Below are 21,456 nucleotides of genomic sequence, written 5' to 3' on the forward strand. Positions count from 1 at the left end.
AAAATTCAATTTTCCAGAACAGTATATATTCGTCCATATAAGTTCAAATCATTGTTTTTCATTCCTTCAAGCCCTAGAACGACCTCCTACTGTCTTCCATCATCAAGAACCCCAAGGCATGCCTACTCTAATTATTCTAAGTCAATTCTAATACATATCCTTGTAATCTAAACAAGAAATCATCATTCCTAACCTAGGGTTTTCAAGAAAACCCATCTCGAGGTTCAAGATTCAAGATTTTGGAAATCTTCTTTAAAGCTCAAGTCTTTAATTCAATTTTTGGAGTGATTAAGGTATGTAGAACTTCTATCCACGTGTGGGAATCTCTATGTTCTTCCACACGCTCCGTTTCTTGATATCCATGAAGTTCAAACCCTAGAGAATTAAGCCCAACATATTGGTAGCCTGTACTTATGTATTTATGAACATAAATTTGGTATCTATATTCGTTATTGTATTCCTAATCTTCCATTACGGTTATTAGGAACCCTAGCTTAATCCATGAATCATGAATTCTTCCTCATGTGTTCTCATTATGTTTATATGAAACTTTATGATTTTTATCTAGCAAGTTACAAGCATATTTTCAAGTCAATTATGTATATAATTATGAACTATTGTTATTACTCATGAATCAAGAAGATGTTTGCAAGACTATGACAAGTTATCTCATGAAACCATGTTACAAGATATTTCATGAAACCATGTTACAAGTTATTTCATGAAAATCATGGGCTTCTTAGCCAACTATATCATGTTCATATTTTTGGGATTTGCTAAGTTAACCGAGAAGGATCAGTAAAGCCTAAAACTACATAGCCACCGAGGGTAAGGGTTGTCAGCAAGGAGGCAACACCTTCATTATGCAGTTTAGATCCTTACATGCTTATTATTACTTAAACTTCAATCTTATATCCCTGGCAAGGTGTGAGTGTTCTGCTGGTAGGACACAAGTACTAGATCATGTTGTCGGTTATAATATAACACTCCCCATGTTACAAGCAGTTATATATACATGTATTTCCATTGGTTTACTATTTTCAAACTTTACTCATGCTCATGTTCAAGTTATATTCAGTTTCAGTTCATGTCCTATACCTATATTGTGCCATGTTCTTCATTTCAGTAGGTTTTACATACTAGTACTATTCACCATGTACTAGCGTCCCTTTCTGCTCGGGGGCCTGCACTTCACGGTGCAGATATTGATTTTCAGGAGCATACACCTGCGCAGTAGGATCACCTCAGTTATCAGCTTATTGGTGAGCCCCACTTCTCTCGGGGTTGAACATGGAGTCTGCACCAGTATTCAGTTTATGGTAGCCCAGAGCCATGTCCTGGCAGTTAGTATTCAAACATGTTTTAGAGGTTTCATAGACAGATGTTAGTACACGGAGTCAACTGTGCTTTTATGTTTGCAGACTATTACGTTTTCATGATATGTCATGCTATGAGATTACTTCAAAACTTTATTCCGCAATTATGTTTTCATGATTCATTTAAATTGCTTCATATAGATTATGTTGTTTTGATGCTTATGTTGACAAGCAAGCCACGAGGTTCGCTCGGACACATGCAAGCAAGGCCTGAGTGCTGTGTTGCGCCCAGGCCATGGTTCGGGGCGTGACATGAAGTGTAGTCAATATGTTGACTAGCCTAGTCCTTCGGATGAAGTTAAAGGAAAATACACAGTGCTATTTTGTGAAATTACCAAGTGTAAGACAAGGAAAGAAAAATGTAGTCATGTAAGATAGTGTTCGATGCCTCACTAACTGGTCAGTTGTCTTGTATTAATAGTTGTCCAGGTGCTTGGAGTCCACGACTGACTTGTAGGTATTTGGTTAGTCCGTTAAACTAAATTACCTAATCCGTTAAACTAAATTACCTATTGGGGCTAACATATGCTCTTCTGATCTCACAAAGGCGGTTAATTGTGAAAATTGTTGGATGTGCGTCTTATCCCTTTAAACTTGATCAGTGGGAATTGACACAAGTTGAGGTGGACCTGACCATGGCTTGTACGGGGCTAGAAATGCGGGGTATTTACTTATATATCGCACAACCTTGGGCTAGAAGCCTAGATTCGAACGTATGCAAGTCGAACCACAGGCTGGTGTCATTCTGTGTGGGTCGCTTGTGTTCAGGCGTGATGGTTATCTTTGTATTAAGTATGGATATCATGTGTCCATACATGTTACGAGTATGTACAATTTTTGACAATTATAGTGTCTTATCATAATATATTTGAACTTCTGATTGGTTAATTTTTTCCTTTTTCCTTTAGTGCTTTCATTTTTTTTTGTTTATTTCAATTTTTAGATTGGTGGTAAATAGTTAATAGAAAATCCACAAAACATCTAGCACTTTTGCAAAGTCTAGTCAAGTTGATAATCTCCGTATAATTGCTATTTGTGAAATCACAGACCCAAAGCAAAATAGATTTTATGTTTGCATGGCACTTGCCTTTTCATAAAATATAGTTCGATGTTATCACATATCATTCTATGGTTTTTGTCTTGTTATTTTCTATAGAGAGCGCTTGAAAAAATATTTGCCGACGTCACTTATAATCGTAAACAAGCGTAGTCAAATATTATTTCATATTTAACTATGAATATTTTTGTAACAAATAGTTAAATTATTCAACTACTAAGTTCCAGTATTTTTTTTTTGTTGTGTGTGTGTGCGCGCGCGCTCGTATGTGTGTGTTGACATCCATTTTTGGCTCACCCCATTTTTAATTAGTTTGTTAAGCTTCTTGAATTTTGGACGGAGTAAAATAATTATTTATAAAAGTCAAAAATATTTTTTTATTACTTTTTGTGCTATTCTGTCATTTCATTTGGCAAAATATCGTAGATATATTGTATATATTTTTTAAATAATTAAGGTATTTATTTTGCTTATATAAATTAAATACATATTAATTTCTAAAATACAATAAATATTTAGTAATTTGAAAATAAAATTATTTCGAAATATATGTCTGATTATATATATGGATTAATTATTATATTTAGTCTATTTTTTGCAAATATGTTTTATTGTTCAAGTTCAAGAAGCATAATAATTTGATTAGATAATTAATTTATCTCAATTCTACTTCAATTTGGTTAAATTTTTAATAGTATTTGAATTTGATTTCAGCAGATCTGACTATAATTGCAATAAAGTGGCCAAATTTAAATATGATTATTACCATATTTTGAGCACCCAAATTTGGTTGAATTTCCTTCTTGGAACATTATCTCATGGATTTTCCGAAAAAGTTTGCTATCAGTAGACACTCGAACATCAATAACATATAACCATAAATAATTGTCGCCAAAGAACATTTATATTTAGCTACGAATTTTTATCGTTGCCAATAGTTAAATCATTTAACTACAAATTTCAAGTCGTCGCTATCTAAAACATTGCATATTTTGTGACAAAAATTTGCTGTCACTAAGTCGCATGCTGATTAGAGATAATAAATTGTTTGTCACTAATTGGTTATATTTTTAGTGACAAACACTAAGGTCATCAATTGTTCGTCACTAATTGTTTATATTTTTAGTGACAAAAACTAAGGTCACAATTAAACATAAAATTTTATAGCTAAAGCTTACAACATTTAAGTACGAACTCTAATTTATCGCTATTGTAAGAACATACTTTTTGTGACGAAACTTTTTGGCTGTCTAACACTTAACTAATTTTAAGACAAATAACGGTTTGTCACAAATTGGGTACATTATTAGTGACAAAATAACATGTCACTAAAAAAGATAAAATTTGTGGCTAATGTAACTCAATAAATGGCGCCAACTTATTTTTTGGTGGGAAACTTTAGTGGACAAAATTTTGCTACGAAATTTAATGTTTCGTCACTAAAAGTATGTGGCTTATGTATTTAACCACGAAATGTAATTTTTGTCACAAAAAATGAACAATTAGTGATGAATTTTATGTTGTAGTTAATAATTTTGTAGCTAAATATCACATTTGTTGTAATGCAGTCTGTATCACCTAAACTTCATGTTTTCGTATTCAATGAAATAAGTTGATGTTAAAAGTTGTAAGAGTGTGATACAGTTTGGCAGAAAATTTCATCCATCATTTAAAGAGATTCATTGAAGTTTATTTTTCTTGGACCCGTGACAGACAATTCGATGACGAATTTATGAGCTAAGTCTTTTGAGAAAGATTATTCTTAGGCAGGGGCGGATGTACCAAGAGCCCAGGGTGTTCACCCGAACATCCTGGACAAAAAATTACAGTATATATTTAGGATAAATTTTATGTGTTTATGTATATATATTAACTTTTGAACACCCTGAATATATAGTACAGTGTATATTTAGGTTCAATTATTTTTCCGAACACCCTGAGTGAAAATCCTGAATCCGCCACTGTTCTTAGGATGATTCAAATGCTTTTGGAAAAAAAAAAACATGATGAAATCTTAATCACTAGTAATATAGTCTATTAAAATGATAGTGATATTGCAGCAACTAATTGGAAAATAAATAATAATGGCTTTGTTTGCTCCTTCCTGCACCACATTATTGGTTCACATTGAACTGAAGTGTTTTTTACTGCACGATTTGGGAGATAACCACTTTCAATCTGCTTTCCATCTTGAAGACTAGATGAACGGCTTATTAAATTCCAATCAAATCATATTCTATAATTCAACTTAGCTTGGCATTTACTAAAATGATGTAAGTGATTGACAGAAAGAGACTGATGCAGTTGTGAGAAATATGTTATATTTAGACTATTTATAGAAGTATAATACCATTTTAATATAGAATAACAATGTATAAGTTTAACATACCACATATCTAATGAAACCGTAGAACCATTGAAAATTCTGAAATACGAGATATTGGTCCCAATTACTATAATTAAGTTCTAAATTATAAATATATCACAAATATATTATGTATATACACACACGCACACATGTTTTTTTCTTTAAGCTTTTTATAGTATGCTATATTTTCTAGTATAAATATTTTATATTTCAAACATATCATGAATATACTACTATAACTTTGTCAAATTTCGTATATTATCTAGTCATAATCATGCATATCCTCATACATATTTGTTATGTGGTATTTATACCATCAGAATATGCTTTTTATGATGTTTTAGCATTCTTCCCTAATTTAGTTTGGAGATAAAGAAAATAAAAAGGAAACAAAAGCCCAACGTTCAATTCCTAATTTAATGGGAGAAAGAGATAGATAGTATTAAGAATAAAAATTAATCCCACAGTTATGAATGGGAGAGAAAGGGGATGGAAGTAATAAGTAGGAATTAATCCCTCATTTCTTGGACATCATTTACGTTTAAATTATTGGGTATATCAGTTATATAATACTTCCTCCAGATAAAAAAGAGTATTCATTTAGCCTTTTTTCTTGGGTCAAAAAGAGTATCCACTTATCAAATTCAGAAAGAATTAACCTTATTTTTTCAGATTTACCCCTATGAAGTACTATGTGATCAAATCTCAATACCTATTTAATCAGGGGTAGTTTAGTCAAATTATTAAATTTTTTTTTTAGAAATTATTATTTTCTTAAGGGGTGTGCAAATGACTAATTGAACCCTCTTTTTGATCCGGAGGGAGTATGTTGTTTTGTAAATATTTAAGAAGTTCTTTTATTATTGGAAATACCTATCATAAAATGAGCTATAACGTAAAATTCTGCATTCTTTTTTTCTAGTGAGAGCCAAACAACATCTATTGGGCTACCGCGCAAACAAACCAAATCAAACTGTGGGCCTGGAATACGAGATATTGGTCCCAATTAAAGTCATTTGCACTTTTGGCCTATTTAGTGCTGCTCTTTAATTTTTAACCCTCAAGGCAAATAATTTTTTTGTGGCACATAAGATTATATTTTGCATCATAATACCACACAAGTTATGCCCCGCGCATTAAAGAACTACTGTCCAGTTTTACATAAATTTGATTTTGAAGGCCAAAAATTAAAGACCAACCCATTTGAAGCGCAGTGCAATTAAATGGATTTGAAGCTTACCATCCCAAGAATTTTAAGGGCCGAAATACACACATGTCCGATTTTGGGATCACCATTTAAGTCATACTTTTGTGTAAAAAATTCTAAATCAACCATTTTGGAACAACTTTAAACACACGATTGTTTAAAATTTCAGATAGTTGAAGTTCAGATTCATATGACTAAAGTTAAGTCATTTGCCTAAATTCAGGCACATATGTCATAACTTCAAGTAGAAATGCTTGAACTTCAACTACATGTAACTTCAGATGTCTGAAGTTGTTCCGAAGTGGTCAGATATGCAATTTTTTTTAAGTAAATAGATATGAAATAATGGTGACCAAATAAAATACATGTGAAATTTGTACTCCCTCCGTCCCAATTTAAGTGTCTTTGTTTGACTGGACAAGGAACTTAAGAAATAAAGAGAGACTTTTGAATCTTGTGATTTTATATTAAAGATGTGTGTAGTCCTTTAAATTTTGTGGTCTTAAATTTGCCAGGTAAGATGTTGGAATTGGAAAACTTACTAAATATAGAAATAATCATTCTATTCGGGACAAATAAAAAAGAAAAATAAGACACTTAAATTGAGACGGAGTGAATAACATTAAAAGGTTAAGGCTCTGTAGAAGGACTAATTATATGATTTAATCATTAAGCTTGGTTGAGAGTTGATGTCCGCAAAACTTAAAAACAACATTGAAAATGGACATTTAAATGGGACCATAGGCACTACTATCTGTCACCTTTATTTTTATTTTCTTTCAATTTTTAAAATATTTTGCAGTGGCGATCGGATCAGTTCACCAACTTCCATGCACCTTGGGAGATGATTAACTATTGATGTTGTCCGCACAACAACTCTGTTCCATTTTGGTCTTTTATAGAAAAGATTCCTCAATTTACAAAAATAATTTGCTAAATTTTAGTGCTCCCAAAAATTGAAGTGACAGTTTGGGTGTGCCACCTTTTGTTAAAAAAGCAAAGCACTCTCACCAAACCACTAAGCTCTGTCACAAATCACAATCCTCAACCACCCCCAGGCAGGGGCCTTATTACATCAACCCAAAAACCAAAAAACTCATCACTCATCAATTGCGCAAAGGGCCATATTACACATAGCCAAAAAAAAAATAAAAAATGGCAATGGCTATGGCTCTTCGTAGGCTGTCATATGCTTCCTCCATTAAGCGTTCTTCCCTCTATTACATGGTATTTTACATATTTTGTAACTGAAAAAGTTATTAATTTCCAGAAACTGGTTATATTCAATTTGTTAATTTTTTTTTTATTTGCAGTCGTCTTTGCCTAATGAAGCAATTCGTGAAAGGGAGGATCCACGCGTTACGGTTAGTAAATCGAATCACAATACATATGGGCTTTCTTATTTTCATTTTCAAATATCCTGTCTTTTTTTTATTGTGGATCTTTGATTTTATAGGTTTCCAATACTACTATATATGTTGGGTTTTCTAATGTTGTTGTTGGTGGTTAATTAGTGGATAAAGCAGTTGAATGCGCCACTTGAAGAAATTGATCCAGAGATTGCTGACATTATTGAGCTTGAAAAAGCTAGGCAATGGAAGGTCAGTAATTGTAAATAATATGACCTGCTGATACTCCAAAATACCTATTTTCTTAATAGTTAGTCCCTTGTTGTCATTTTTCATATCATGGTATTTGATTGGAAACAAAAGATATATGTTAAGTCGACTTATGTATTATCACTTATTGTATATAATGGAAGAAAATAATTAGCTAATTGTTAAAAAAGTTAAGTTTAGTAGAGAAAACATCAAATAAGTTTAGAAGTTGATTAGTTTTTTTTGGGAAATAAACGATTTTATTTCCAAAGGAATTAGTATTCTCTACAAAGTCAAGAACTGTGTTGGCATGAAAACCAAACAGTTAGGCAAATGCTAACAACCATCTTCATCAAAGCAACAGTAGGCAAAAAAAAAAAAAAAAAAAAACAACTAAGCAACACTAAGGGATCGTTTGGTTTGACAAGTAATGCTGAGATTAGTTATACTGGGATTAGTTATCGTGTGATTAGTTATATTGGGATTAGTTATCCTGGTATTATTTTCTATCCACTGTTTGGTATGTTGTATTAGAAATAACATGCATTGCCTAATTTTTAAGAAGTTGTTTGTTTACAAAAATACCCTCCACCCTATTTAGCCTAAAATGCCTAAAATTTCCCCTCAGGGCTATTTTAGTCAATTTCCCTATTTTATCCTAGGATAAGTTATCCTAGGATTATTATTCCTCCCTCTGATGGGTATAAGTTATCCCGGTACTATTTTTAATGTTGGGATAACTTATCCCAGGATTAACAACCAAACAAGTGCTAAGGTGGTACTAAATTTTTATCCCCGGACTATTTTTGCTTATAATTCATACCAAACGTTCCCTAAGGGTAGTAATTAAGGTCTGCTAGTTTGCTGGCAAGCTTTGGCTTCAAAGTTTCTCTGTGGAAGGTTTCCTGCACTATTCTCCTGATAGTCACATGATGATCAGTAGATTTAGCTTGGAAAATTCTGTGATTTCTCTCAATCCATATGTGATATATGGCAGCTGCTGTGCTCATTCTGAAAATTGTGGCTGCTGTTCCCTTCCCTCTGGCATTCATAATTGTCCAATCCAGTTCTTCTTGCAATGGCTTAGCTTGTCTTCTTATACCTTGCCAATGCAGTAGTCTTGTCCAGTTGAGACTAGAGTAGTCACATGAGAAATATAAATGATCACTGGTTCATTTCCCCCACTGCATAGAACACATTGCTGGTTATCTGTGACAACCCATTTCAATAACCTGTCTTTTGTATGGAGTCTTCTCAGGGCTGCTAGTCTTGTAATAAAAATCCACTTAGGTGATCCAGGGTTGTTACAAATGATCCTGCTCCAACGAAACCTTCTGATAATCACCCCTCATTGCAATGTACAACTTTTTGATGGAATATTGTTGCATATTTGTCAGTTCAGGTTCATGGATCCCTATATCTTGTAGGTGCTTCTTGGTCTTCAATATCTTTTGGACCAACCATTAGTTTAATGAATTTGAAATTTAAAAGTTGTATAGAAACAGAACTTTGTGTAAGATTTTGGTAACTCCTAAAACGGAAAAGGTGTCATTTTACAAGCATCTAGTACGTTCAAAAATTGTTTTTTTTTATATGTATGAACCATGAAGTTGACTTGTAGGGTCTTGAGCTTATCCCTTCAGAGAATTTTACATCACTGTCAGTGATGCAAGCAGTTGGATCAGTAATGACCAACAAATACAGTGAAGGGTATCCTGGTGCTAGATACTATGGAGGAAATGAGTACGTTCATTGCTTTCATTCTCTGATTGATTTGAAATAATCTATGCTGCTGTGACATTGATAAACTTGCATTTGTTGCTAACTGAATATCATTGGGAACACTTACCATGTCTGTTTTATTAATACAGATACATAGACATGGCAGAGAGATTGTGTCAAAAACGTGCATTGGAAGTTTTTAAATTGGATCCTGCCAAATGGGGAGGTAATTACATCTAGCAGAGAACTTCATTCTGAGAGATCTTTAGATGTGAACTGAACTTATTACGGCTCTGTTCTTGATGTCTCGGCTTTTGATAATAGTTTTTATGCCAAATATTCATTAAATTTTGTTGCAGTCAATGTTCAGTCGTTGTCTGGGTCCCCTTCAAACTTTCAAGTATACACTGCTTTATTAAAGCCTCATGAGAGAATAATGGCACTAGATCTTCCTCATGGTGGACATCTTTCACATGGTTATCAGGTTCGTTATCTTGAACTAATATATCTGAGGTGTATTTTGGTGTAATCTTTATTTCCCAGCAATGTCCTTATTTCTGTCTATGCTATGCAGACTGACACAAAGAAGATTTCTGCTGTTTCTATCTTTTTCGAGACCATGCCATACAGATTGGATGAGAGCACAGGTTATATTGACTATGAACAGGTAACCTAGTGCTCGTCGGTATAAATGGGAATGGTTTAGGTTACAAGCCATTTTGTATTTCTTGTGTCTTGCACCTTTTGGCCACTTCTAAATTACTAATGTCAGTAGTCATTGACTCAAATAATATAAAGAAAAAGCCAAAATTATCTTTCGTCATCCCCTTTTCAATAGGCTGCATGCACTGATTTATTGGTTGCAACATCAGATCCAGTAATCCCTCAACTGCACTTGTTGCTTGCTTCACTTTTGATTTAAATTTTTCCTAGTTCTTATGCTTTGACATGTTCGCAATGTCTCTGTCGACATGGAACACACTCTTTGAAGCTTCTAATCATGCTGAATAAACGATAATGAGGAAGTGAGGCACACGAGTCTTTGCTGCTTCCTCTTTTCAAGGCCCTCAGCTACTTCGGCACAAAAATTGTATGCTGTGGAGCTCGGGTGTTACTTTTGAAGCAAGTGTCTTTATACCACCACAATTTACAGATGTTTATGCTAGTCGTTTCTGGAGGGAAAAAGCATGCTTTATAGTTGACAAATCTAAGCTGCGACACGGATTCCTTTCCCTTTTTGTTGGCTTTCTCCGGTTCTTTTAGTCTAGTTAGTACGTGATTTCTTCAATTCATTCTTCAGTCGTTGAATTTCCATTTGCACAGCTGGAGAAAAGTGCATCGCTCTTCCGACCAAAGTTGATTGTTGCTGGTGCAAGTGCTTATGCTCGCCTATATGATTATGCACGTATCCGCAAGGTAAGCTAATAAATCTTTTTATTCCTGTTCCCACTGCTTTGTTTTCCAACTTCTTAAAGTAGTGCTGTTTTTGAGCAATTGACAGGTATGTGACAAGCAAAAAGCTGTTCTCTTGGCGGACATGGCACATATCAGTGGCTTGGTTGCTGCTGGAGTCATCCCTTCTCCTTTTGAGTATGCAGATGTTGTTACCACCACAACTCACAAGTCACTACGTGGGCCACGTGGGGCGATGATCTTCTTCAGAAAAGGGGTGAAGGAGATAAACAAAAAAGGAGAAGAAGTGAGTATAACCTGAAGTCAAATAACATATAGAATTTAGTATCGATACTCTTCGGAGCTGAAATCTAGGTAGGGGTTTTTTGTTTTTAGTCCTTCCTTGTAGCTTGTTCTAGTTTACTTCTCCTGTTACCATGTCCAGCACTGGGAATTTCGGCTTATGTTAGACAAGCCAATTTAGTCTTCCGCTCCAAGTCGACCAAATTGAATACTGTTATGGGTTCCACCAACTTCTGTTGGCCTTAACCAATTCTCTGCTTATTCCTTGCACAAACCCTCAGATCTTCCTTCGACCTTTTAAACTTGCCCCCTGGACACACCATAAAATCATGTACCTAAAGTAACACCACTACCACCTTCTTACCTACACTGGCAACATAACTTCCACAACCCTGCGGGGTCTGAAATATTGGTTAGATTTCTCTATATGATTGATTAGATTGGCCATTTCAAATGAATCAAAGGTTAAATGCCTTAATCTCTATAATTTAAGAACATAAAATCAAAATTAACATAAAAGACTGGATGAAAAGCACAAAAATCTCATTGTTGGAATATGAATGCCACTTATATCTCCTTTCTTTTTGAATGAATAAGAGAGAAACGGTAATGGGATAAGTAATAGTGTGAATATCTTCCTTCAGGTGATGTATGACTATGAAGATAAAATAAACCAAGCTGTTTTCCCTGGACTTCAAGGTGGCCCCCACAATCACACAATTTCTGGCTTAGCTGTTGCACTGAAACAAGTAAGTAGTTCATCATCTGCGTTTGTTTCCAATATGTAATTGGTGTAATTGTATAAAATGTCTCTTTTGTCTCTTATCTAGGTCATGACACCAGAATACAAGGCATACCAAGAGCAAGTCCTTAGCAATTGCTCCAAGTTTGCTGAGGTACTACTTGTAGTTTAACTTCTTCTCCTATAGCATAGTGTATGATCATTTCTCCCATAGAGGAAGGTCAGTTGATAGTTTTGTTGCATGTCTTAATTTCTGATCACAATGCAGAGTTTGCTGGCAGCAGGATATGATCTTGTGTCTGGTGGAACTGAGAATCATCTGGTGCTGGTAAATTTAAGAAATAAGGTACATACAGGTTCATTTTTTAGCTGATTATGGATCTTCTTATTTTCCTGTAATTCAAATTGCTGATCTTTTCTCCATCTGTCATCGAAAAGACCTTAGTATTTTTAATTTTGACAGCAGTGTCTATTTATACTTGCAAAATCTTCAGAAAAAAAAAATCATTATGTTTTTTGTATTGGATGTATCTAATCAATCAAATATGACGATTTGTGCATTACATGGAAGTGTGGACTCCGACTCTGATATTTAACATGGGAGCCACCTGTAATACAGTTAACCTGCCTCAACTACGCCAATCGAAAATTTCTCCTTAAATGTGCCTGATAATGACTTTATTTATAATTTGGCACCACCTGACGTGGTCCTTTTGGTAAATATTTTCTTCAGGGTATTGATGGCTCTAGGGTTGAGAAGGTTTTAGAGTCTGTGCATATTGCAGCCAATAAAAATACTGTGCCCGGTGATGTATCTGCCATGGTGCCTGGTGGCATTCGCATGGGTAAAGAGCTTCTTTTCCCGTATTTTATGATTGCTTAACATAACTGGAAATATCTTTGATGTATCCTATAGTGTACAGCATCTCATGAATTAACATCTAGAATGTCTAGGTTCTTCCCACTCTTCTTCTCTTTCCTCCCATTTCTTGCAAAAGGTATTTTTAGTATTAACCAGCAGAACCTTTTAATATTCTTGTGGCAATATCTTCGTATTGGCTACAAATTACTGTTAATCCGAAATTTAAATTAAAACGAGTAAATAAAACAGAGAAGAAAATTATTTCCATTAATGGTGACATACGTGTAGCTATAATGTTCTCAAGTCAATTTACCCCTTCTCATGCTGTGATCCAGGAACCCCAGCTCTCACTTCTAGGGGATTTACTGAGGAGGATTTTGTAAAAGTGGCTGAATTTTTTGATGCTGCTGTGAAGTTGGCCCTTAAGGTCAAGGCTGAGAGCAAAGGTTTGGTGATTTTCATGTTGTCAATTCTGGGATGGATCAGTTCCTCTGAACATACAATTTGTTAGTAAAACTTTCAGATTGTATACTTACAGTCATCGTTTTCTAATAATGTAGGAACAAAGTTGAAGGACTTTGTGGCAACTTTGAGTTCAGACTCCAAAATTCAATCTGACATTGCCAAGCTAAGGCAGGATGTTGAGGACTATGCCAAACAATTTCCTACTATTGGTTTCGAGAAAGAAACAATGAAATACAAGAATTGAGCTGGGATGTAGTGTTGAGGTACTTCTGTTGCCTTACTTTTCTCCCCCAATTTCTGTTGTCTTTTTCTGTTTATTATACCAGGATATAAAATCATGTATTTAAACATTGGGTCCATTTACTATCCATGTGAGGATTCCTTTTTCTCCACGTTCTGGAGTATTGCTTTCACTGGCTTCTAACTGTTAAATGTTTCATTTGCCTCGTGATTATCTAAAAGAATATATCATGTGCAATACTGCAATATGTTTGCCTTTTTAGTTCTAATTTCCAGCTTTTCCCTATACCCTTATTGGTCTTATTCTGCTCTCAGGATCGAGTCGGAAGGCATTGTTCTCTAATGAAGTTAAGACTTTGTTTTTTGAAGTCCTTTTGGATTCACCCGCAGTGCACGGAAAAGATACATGGATCACATTTCATTTACATTTGTATAATTTTCCAAATCAAAGTCAAAATCAAATGTAATTTTCAAGGTGTAAAAGTGTTCCAAAATTCAATTCTTCTCATTCTTGGTTTAGAGAATAATGAGAAAGCCAAGATGGTTTAGAGAAAGCCCCTTTGGAATACTTGCAGTGCAGATGCATGGAAGTATAATAATAAAAGGGATAAGATGGTGAAATATTTGTTATAGCTTTTATGCATACAAAGTGAACGCAACTTTAACATAAATCAAATTACTGGCATCCCCTATGAGAAATTGCAACTTCCGCGATAAGCCATTTATGAAAAATTCATTGTGCTTGACCTGTGTGAATGGATTTTATTATTGGTATACGCGAAGCCTTATTAGAGTCAGTCGCAATACCTTTAAAGCATTCATTCTAATCCGTTTTCTTGACATGACAATGAAGTGTTAGGTGAGATTTCATGGCTTGAATATATATCATGACGGAAGATATGCCCCTCATTACAAAAGTGGTGCATATATACCCCTGCCGTTACAAAAATGGTGCAAATATACTCTTTTCACTAACGGATTTTTTAAAAAAAATCATTTAATTTATTTTTTATTTAAAAAAAAAGTCTACCTATATTTTCTTTAGTAGACATAATTTTCTAAAGCCACATGGTAATTTTTTTTTCTGGTGTGTCGGGTCTGGTGAGTTTCAAAAAATATCTCCGTGACTTTAAAAAAATAAGTCTACCCATTTTTTTAAATATCTGAGAGAACCCACCCACCAGAAAAAAAAAATTACCATGTGACTTTAGAATATTATGTCTACTAAAGAAAATATAAGTAGATTTTTTTTTTATGGTAATGTACAAAAGAAAAGCTCAACAAATTACCAAAATCATTTTAATTTTGAATATGCACTCTCAATCTACAAGTCCATTCAATGCAAAAAATCATCTCCTAATTTGACTTCTACTACCAAATCCTAAAACCTTTAAACATACTAACAGAAACAATATAAAGGGCCAATCTTTTGATGTTTTTTTCCCATTAATAGAAAGATTCTAATTTCTCTCAGATATTTAAAAAAATGGGTAGACTTACTTTTTTAAAGTCACGGAGATATTTTTTGAAACTTACCAAACCTGACACACCAGAAAAAAAAAATTACCATGTGGCTTTAGAAAATTATGTCTACTAAAGAAAATATAGGTAGACTTTTTTTTTAATTAAAAAATAAATTAAATGATTTTTTAAAAAACTTTCGTTAGTGAAAAGGGTATATTTGCACCATTTTGTAACTGCAGGGGTATATTTGCACCATTTGTGTAACGGCAGGGGTATATATGCACCACTTTTGTAACGAGAGGCATATCTGCTCTAAATCGCAAAGTTGAGGGGTATATTTGCACCTTTTCCCAAATTTAAATTTGCAATTCTTTTTTACTTTTTAAATGTTTTTTCCTACTCTTGCTTTTTGTGTTGTTTTTGTATCATCATATCAATTGTAAAGGTAGTTTGACAATTTTTCAATGTTTCTAAGATATTTAATTATATAAAAGTTTTTGTAAGTTAAAAAATAACATTTTTTTAGAGTATAGACTTTCTTTTTATTTTCAAACAAATTAATGCATGCATCAAAGCTTTTCTTCCTTTTATTTTACTAATTTTTTTGAGATTAAATCTTTACTGATCCAAATTGAGTTTTACGTTACGTTAGATTTCAACTTAATTTTTTTCATTAAACTTATATTGGCTAACCCTTTTTTGGAAGAAAAATATAATTACGATATTCAAGTAATATAAAAAATATTTAATGCTACAAATTGTTGATAACGACATCAATGAAGTTAACTTATAAATAAAGATAGCATTAAATTAAAAGTCTTTATATAACGAAATACTTTAGACGTTTCTTCAAATTAAACCATACAAAAAGGAACTGGAAAGTTAAACTCACTTTAATCTTACCTTTTCTTTAAAAATAGTGTAGTTTGTTTTTCTTAATAAACTATTATAATTTCTTAAACGTGTATGTAGTTTTAGTATTTCATGTTTTTCTAACTATTTGTCCTTATTATATAAAACGTTGTTTATCTCATCTTTTGTAAAACATTTCAATATCAAAAAAATGTGAAAATGATTACTCTCGTTAAAATTATTATTATTTATTATTATTATTAGTATTTGGAGAGATACAATATTTCTTTAATTACTTTTTTCAAACAATTTTAGCTATATATGAAAAATAATTTTTAATTAATAATTAAGCATGTTTTAAGGTATATAACTTTTTTACTTGTCTATAATAATTTTTACAAAAAACAAATTATTTGAAATAAGTTTAATAATCATTTCCATATAAATGAAAGACAATAAACTTTTGGATCAATTTTAAATTTGGTTGAATTAATAATCTTTTGTAGTGTCACTATCACCTTTCCACATCATCCCTCCTTCTAGCATTTAATTAGCCCAAATAATTATTCAAATTTACCAAAATGGGTGAGAGCTTATAAGGTAATTAAACCTTCAATTAGGGATAAAATGGACAAAAAAATTCATGTGAGAACTACAAAATTTTGAGATCCTCCCTTACATACAGTAGTAATGTATGTAGTTTTAGTATTTCATGTTTATCTAACTATTTGTCCTTAATTATATAAAACGTTGATTATCTGATCTTTTGTAAAACATTTCAATATCCAAAAATGTGAAAAATGATTACTCTCGTTTTCAATTATTTATTATTATTATTTGGAGAGCTACAATATTTATTTAAATACTTTTTTCAACTTTTTTTAACTATATATGAAAAATATTTTTTAATTAATAATTAAGCATGTATTAAGGTATATAACTTTTTTACTTGATCATAATAGAAAAATAATAATTTGAAACAAGTTTAATAATCATTTCTGCATAAAAGAATGACAACAAACATTTGGATCAATTTTAAATTTGGTTGAATTAATAATCTTTTGTGGTGTCACTATCACCTTTCCACATCATCCCTCCTTCTAGAATTTAATTAGCCCACATAATTATTCAAATTTACCAAAATGGTTGAGAGCTTACAAGGAAATTAAAAATTAGGGGTAAAATGGACAAAAAATGTCATGTGAGGACTACAAAATTTTGAGATCCTCCCTTATATATTGTAGTAATATATATATATATATATATATATATATATATATATATATATATATATATATATATATATATATATATATATATATATATATATATATATATATATATTCAACACTTGGCTCACATTTTTCATCAAGTTGAATTTTATGAGTACACACACCGGGCGGAATCCCTTGGATATCCGCAATACACCACCCAATAGCTTTTTTTTATCTTCTCAAGATCACCATCAACCTCTCTCTTTGCTCATCCGTCAACCGGGCGGATATAATCACGGGCAATGTGTTGTTGGGTCCAAGAAACTCATACCTCAAATGTGAAGGAAGAGGTTTGAGTTCCAAAGTAGGAGGCTTAATAATTGAAGGCTTTGCAGGAGAGTTTCTCGGTTTTCCAAGTCAAGATCAAGTCTTTTTGGATTGTGGTAAGAGCCCATTCCAATCAATGCATTGACCGTCTCCTCAAATTCTTTTTCATTGTCCTCTTCATAGTTCATTATCACCGCCACCAACATATCACTTATATGCTCATGTTCTATGGTTGTCTCCATTGCTTCATCAATTGTATCAATAACCGACACAACACTCATATCCGCCGGTTATTTCATTGACTTGCAAGTATGGAAAGTGATCTCTTCATCATTCATCCTAAATTTTAGATCACCTCTCTTCACATCCACGAGGGCACGCCCCGTAGCTAAGATTGGTCTTCCCAAGATTATGGGAACTTCAAAGTCAATTTCACAATCCAAGATCACAAATCGGCCGGAAAAATAAATTGATCCACTCTCACAAGCACATCATAAAGAATACCAATAGGCCTCTTTAAGGTCCTATCCGCCATAAGTAATCTCATCGTGGTGGGACGGGAAGTGCCCAATCCCAACTTGTTGAATATAGATAGCGGCATCAAATTGATGCTTGCTCCAAGATCACATAGAGCTTTTGCAAACTTGTATTTACCGATGGTGCATGGAATTGTGAACGCTCCGGGGTCTTCTTTTTTGTGCACCAAAGCTTTGGTAACGATTGCACTACAATGATGAGTTCCCCCCAATGTTTCAATGCCAGGACTCCTTCTTTTGGTCACAAGATCTTTCATGAACTTCCCATAACTGGACATTGCTCAAGTGCCTTAACCAATGGAATATTTGTTGAGAGCCCCTTTAATTGTTCGATGAACTTGAAGAATTTTCCATCGTCCGCTTTCTTTGCCAATCGTTGGGGAAAAGGAGGGGGAGGCCTCATAACGGGCGGTGAAGCCCTTGGTACCTCCTCCGCCGCTTCCTTGCTTTTCGAAGCATCATTAATTTCCGAAAGGTCCTCAATAACAATGGGCTTTTCAATACTGGCCCGCATATTCTTTGGGTTCACTTCTTCTTCAACAACCATGGGTTCTTCAACCATTTTCTCATCGTCACCCAACACATCCTCTTTCACCAATGCCTCTTCCCCAATTGTTTTGCCACTCCTAGTAGTAATTGCATTGCATTTATGATCACCATCATTCCTTGGATTTGCAACTGTATCACTAAGGAGTGAGCCTTTTTGCCTTTGGTTTAGGATTGCCCAGATTTGGCCAAGTTGAGACTCCAATTGTTTAATGGAGGTGGAGTGTGAACTCACAACTTGACCATGGATTTAACCTCATCTCTAGTCTCCTTGCAAAAGGTGTCGGTGGATTCCACTTTCTTCAACACCCTTGACAACATATCTTCAATTTTAGAACTAGCGGGATCGCTAGTGGGCGGTTGACTAGAGCTTGGTTGATTTCCCTTTGGAGGGACATACGGATTTGCGCTCCGATGATTGTTGTAATTGTTGTTGTAACCCTCTTGATTGTTGTCACGATTATCTCTCCAATTAGAGTGACCTTGTTCTTTGTTCCAACCTTGATTCCCTTGACCTTGCCGCCACGATCCTTGACTCGGACCTTGGTAGTTCGGACGGGAACCCTCCCTTAGATTGTTGACATAACTTGCCTCATCATCATACATTTGGAAACATTGCTCATCCGGAGGACCCCCTTCACAGGATTCTACCGCATTCACCTTTTTGCTTCCGCCACCCATGACATGTTTTGTAAGAGGTGACAAGTTTGGTCATGGAATCATCTCTCTCTTCCTCCTTCTTAATCATCTCACAAGTGAGCACATTTTTGGAGGAACTTCCTCCACCTACTTCTGAATCCTTAGTGTGCCATGCTTCATTAGTCTCCGTCAATCTATCCAACAGTTCGCAAATGGTGGCATAAGAATTATCCATAATAGACCCCTCTGCAATGTTATTCGCCACTAATTTGTTGACCGAATTTAAAGACCTATAAAATGTTTATAAAAGCACACTATCGGGCAACCCATGCTTGGGACAACTTTTCACTTTCTTTTTAAAACGAATCCAAGTTTCATGGAGAACTTCATCAAGAAGTTGACGAAAGTTGTTGATTTCGTCACGGAGTTGTAACATCTGTGATAGAGGGAAGAACTTCTTGAGGAATACTTCGGTCAATTCCTCCCAAGTAGTGATGGATCCGGACAGGAGATCATCTAACCAAGCCGTGGCTTCCCCCGTTAGGGAGTACGGGAAAAGCCGTAGCTTGACTGCTTTAATTGAAACACCCGGATGCACATTGGTAGAACAGACCCTAAGAAAGTTCCTAAGGTGCCTATTCGGGTCATCTTTGGGTAGACCACCAAACAGTCCCTTAGTGTTGAGCAGGTGCAGCATTGTGTTGGTCACGTGGAAACTCGAGTTTCCAATTAGAGGAGGGGGCTGAATTGCTGCATAGCCTGCCCCCGCAGCTTCTTCACTGACCGCTACTGATGGATTTTGGTTGGGATCACCAGCCTCGTCCATATTGCTTGCACAACACACAACAACAAAATGGAAATAAGAAAAGAAATAAGACTAAAAGTAAAGTTTTACACTAGTTAGTAAATTTCTAGACCGTATTCCCCGGCAACGGCGCCAAAATTTGATACGCCCAAATTACACCTTTAATATCAGGAGTAAGCGGTCGTTGTCAAATATAGAACCCAACTAGGTTGGGGTCGAATCCCACAGAGAATACAATAAAGAAATATACTTGTCAAGTGTAACACCCGACTATTAGTCTATATTTCAAGGGAGAGGGGAGTATAATAGTAGTTTGGTTGTTGTTTGTTCATTAAAGACTAAGAGTGGTTATAAGATGTAAACTATTGGTAAATGGGACCAAGTTTGTGATTCCAATGGAAAGTAATGCGCTTGGGTATCAATTCAACTTATTTATATGCCTAGATGCATTAAATCAAGGGTCACGCGAATCTTGCTAAAAGTTTTCCAATCAAATTAGCAAATTTCATCCTAGGCTTTTCCAAGCCCTAGAATGTTTTATAAGAGAACACCCATGTAGCCTCAACTAGCTTTCCTATTCCTAGCTCAAGCTATTAGATGGATTTAATGACCCAAATTGTTGCTATTGACTCTTTTCCTAACCTCTACTTTATTTTCCAAGCAAAGTAATGGTATTAAGGCACAAGTAATGTTGTACACCATCACAAGACATTAATGCTTGAAGAGTAAATAGAAAACACCATTAGCATATAAATGACGTATGAGTATGAAACCCAATCACATAACTAACACATTTGGTCTCACAACCTTAACTAAAAGGATTAGCTACTAATATTCATTAAAGGTAAAGCAATAAAGTAAAGTGTATTCATAAAGCTTACAAAAGTATTGAATGGAGAAGATGACAAAAGCAAAAGGAATCTTTTAAAGACTTCACCAACCAATAATAAATGAGCTCCACAAAAATCTAGACTAAAAATCTATAGAATAATGAGTCCAAAACCCTAGAAAATTTATTTATAGAATGTCCAAAACGGGAACAATTTCCAGACAAAAATACCCCTGCGCATCTGGTGTGAATCGCACTTGGTGTTGCATGTGCAACCTGCGAGTCACAGGTACTGCATCTTCAATCAGCTGTGGTGCAGCATCTGCGGCATCAGATGCGACTCGCATGTGGTGCTCGCATGTGTTGCACCACTGTCTTGATTTCTTTTGCCATCTCTGTCAATAGATGTTGCAGCACCTGCGACTCGCATGCAGTACATGCGATTCGCAGGTGATGTTTTGGTTCATTTCAGCTGGTTTTTGCTTCATTTTGCCTCAAGTCGCTTCCAGCACATGTTATTCTACAATTTAATACAAAAACACGAGAAACGACATCAAAAGTACTTGGGGATTTACAAAAGACTAAGCAGTTGGCGTCGAATGTGCCGTAATTTCACGGCACATCAACACCCCCAAACTTATACTTTTGCTTGTTCTCAGGCAGTTAAAGCAAAACTACAATATATGCCAATTGCTAAGGTACTAAAGTGATGATCGTGATCAGTCAAAACATATTCATTTAAAATATGAGTTCCCCTCCCTCTTGTTGCGAAACATGGTGCCTTTCCTCAAAGGTCAAGCATTAATCAACCGTTGCACTTGGTGACACAATGTTACTCTATCTTTTAAGGAAACGGCTTCAAATGAAGCGTCAAGAAGTAATTCTTTCGTTGAGCTTAATAATCCACATGCT

General features: G+C 34.5%; 1 protein-coding gene across 1 annotated transcript; it reads left to right on the forward strand.

Annotated features, from left to right (window-relative positions):
* The first annotated feature begins 6,801 nt into the window (after positions 1-6,801).
* On the forward strand, positions 6,802-13,964 carry LOC132627669 (serine hydroxymethyltransferase, mitochondrial-like). The gene is made up of 16 exons (XM_060343140.1): positions 6,802-7,235; positions 7,322-7,372; positions 7,523-7,609; positions 9,228-9,349; positions 9,478-9,554; positions 9,688-9,812; positions 9,903-9,995; positions 10,652-10,744; positions 10,830-11,027; positions 11,668-11,772; positions 11,854-11,919; positions 12,034-12,111; positions 12,499-12,610; positions 12,963-13,073; positions 13,188-13,355; positions 13,648-13,964. The coding sequence occupies exons 1-15, from the start codon at positions 7,164-7,166 to the stop codon at positions 13,334-13,336; spliced, it is 1,539 nt and encodes a 512-aa protein (XP_060199123.1). The 5' UTR covers positions 6,802-7,163; the 3' UTR covers positions 13,337-13,355; positions 13,648-13,964.
* The last annotated feature ends 7,492 nt before the right edge of the window (positions 13,965-21,456 follow it).

This window comes from Lycium barbarum, chromosome 2 (assembly GCF_019175385.1).
Source record: "Lycium barbarum isolate Lr01 chromosome 2, ASM1917538v2, whole genome shotgun sequence".
NCBI classification, from domain to species: Eukaryota; Viridiplantae; Streptophyta; class Magnoliopsida; order Solanales; family Solanaceae; genus Lycium; species Lycium barbarum.

Bases quoted from the DNA above. Each gene is read 5' to 3' on its own strand.
- LOC132627669 (XM_060343140.1), top strand. From the start codon at position 7,164: ATGGCAATGGCTATGGCTCTTCGTAGGCTGTCATATGCTTCCTCCATT. The intron at 7,236-7,321 runs GTATTTTACATA...TTTTATTTGCAG, and splicing joins GTTCTTCCCTCTATTACATG to TCGTCTTTGCCTAATGAAGC. The intron at 10,745-10,829 runs GTAAGCTAATAA...AGCAATTGACAG, and splicing joins ATTATGCACGTATCCGCAAG to GTATGTGACAAGCAAAAAGC.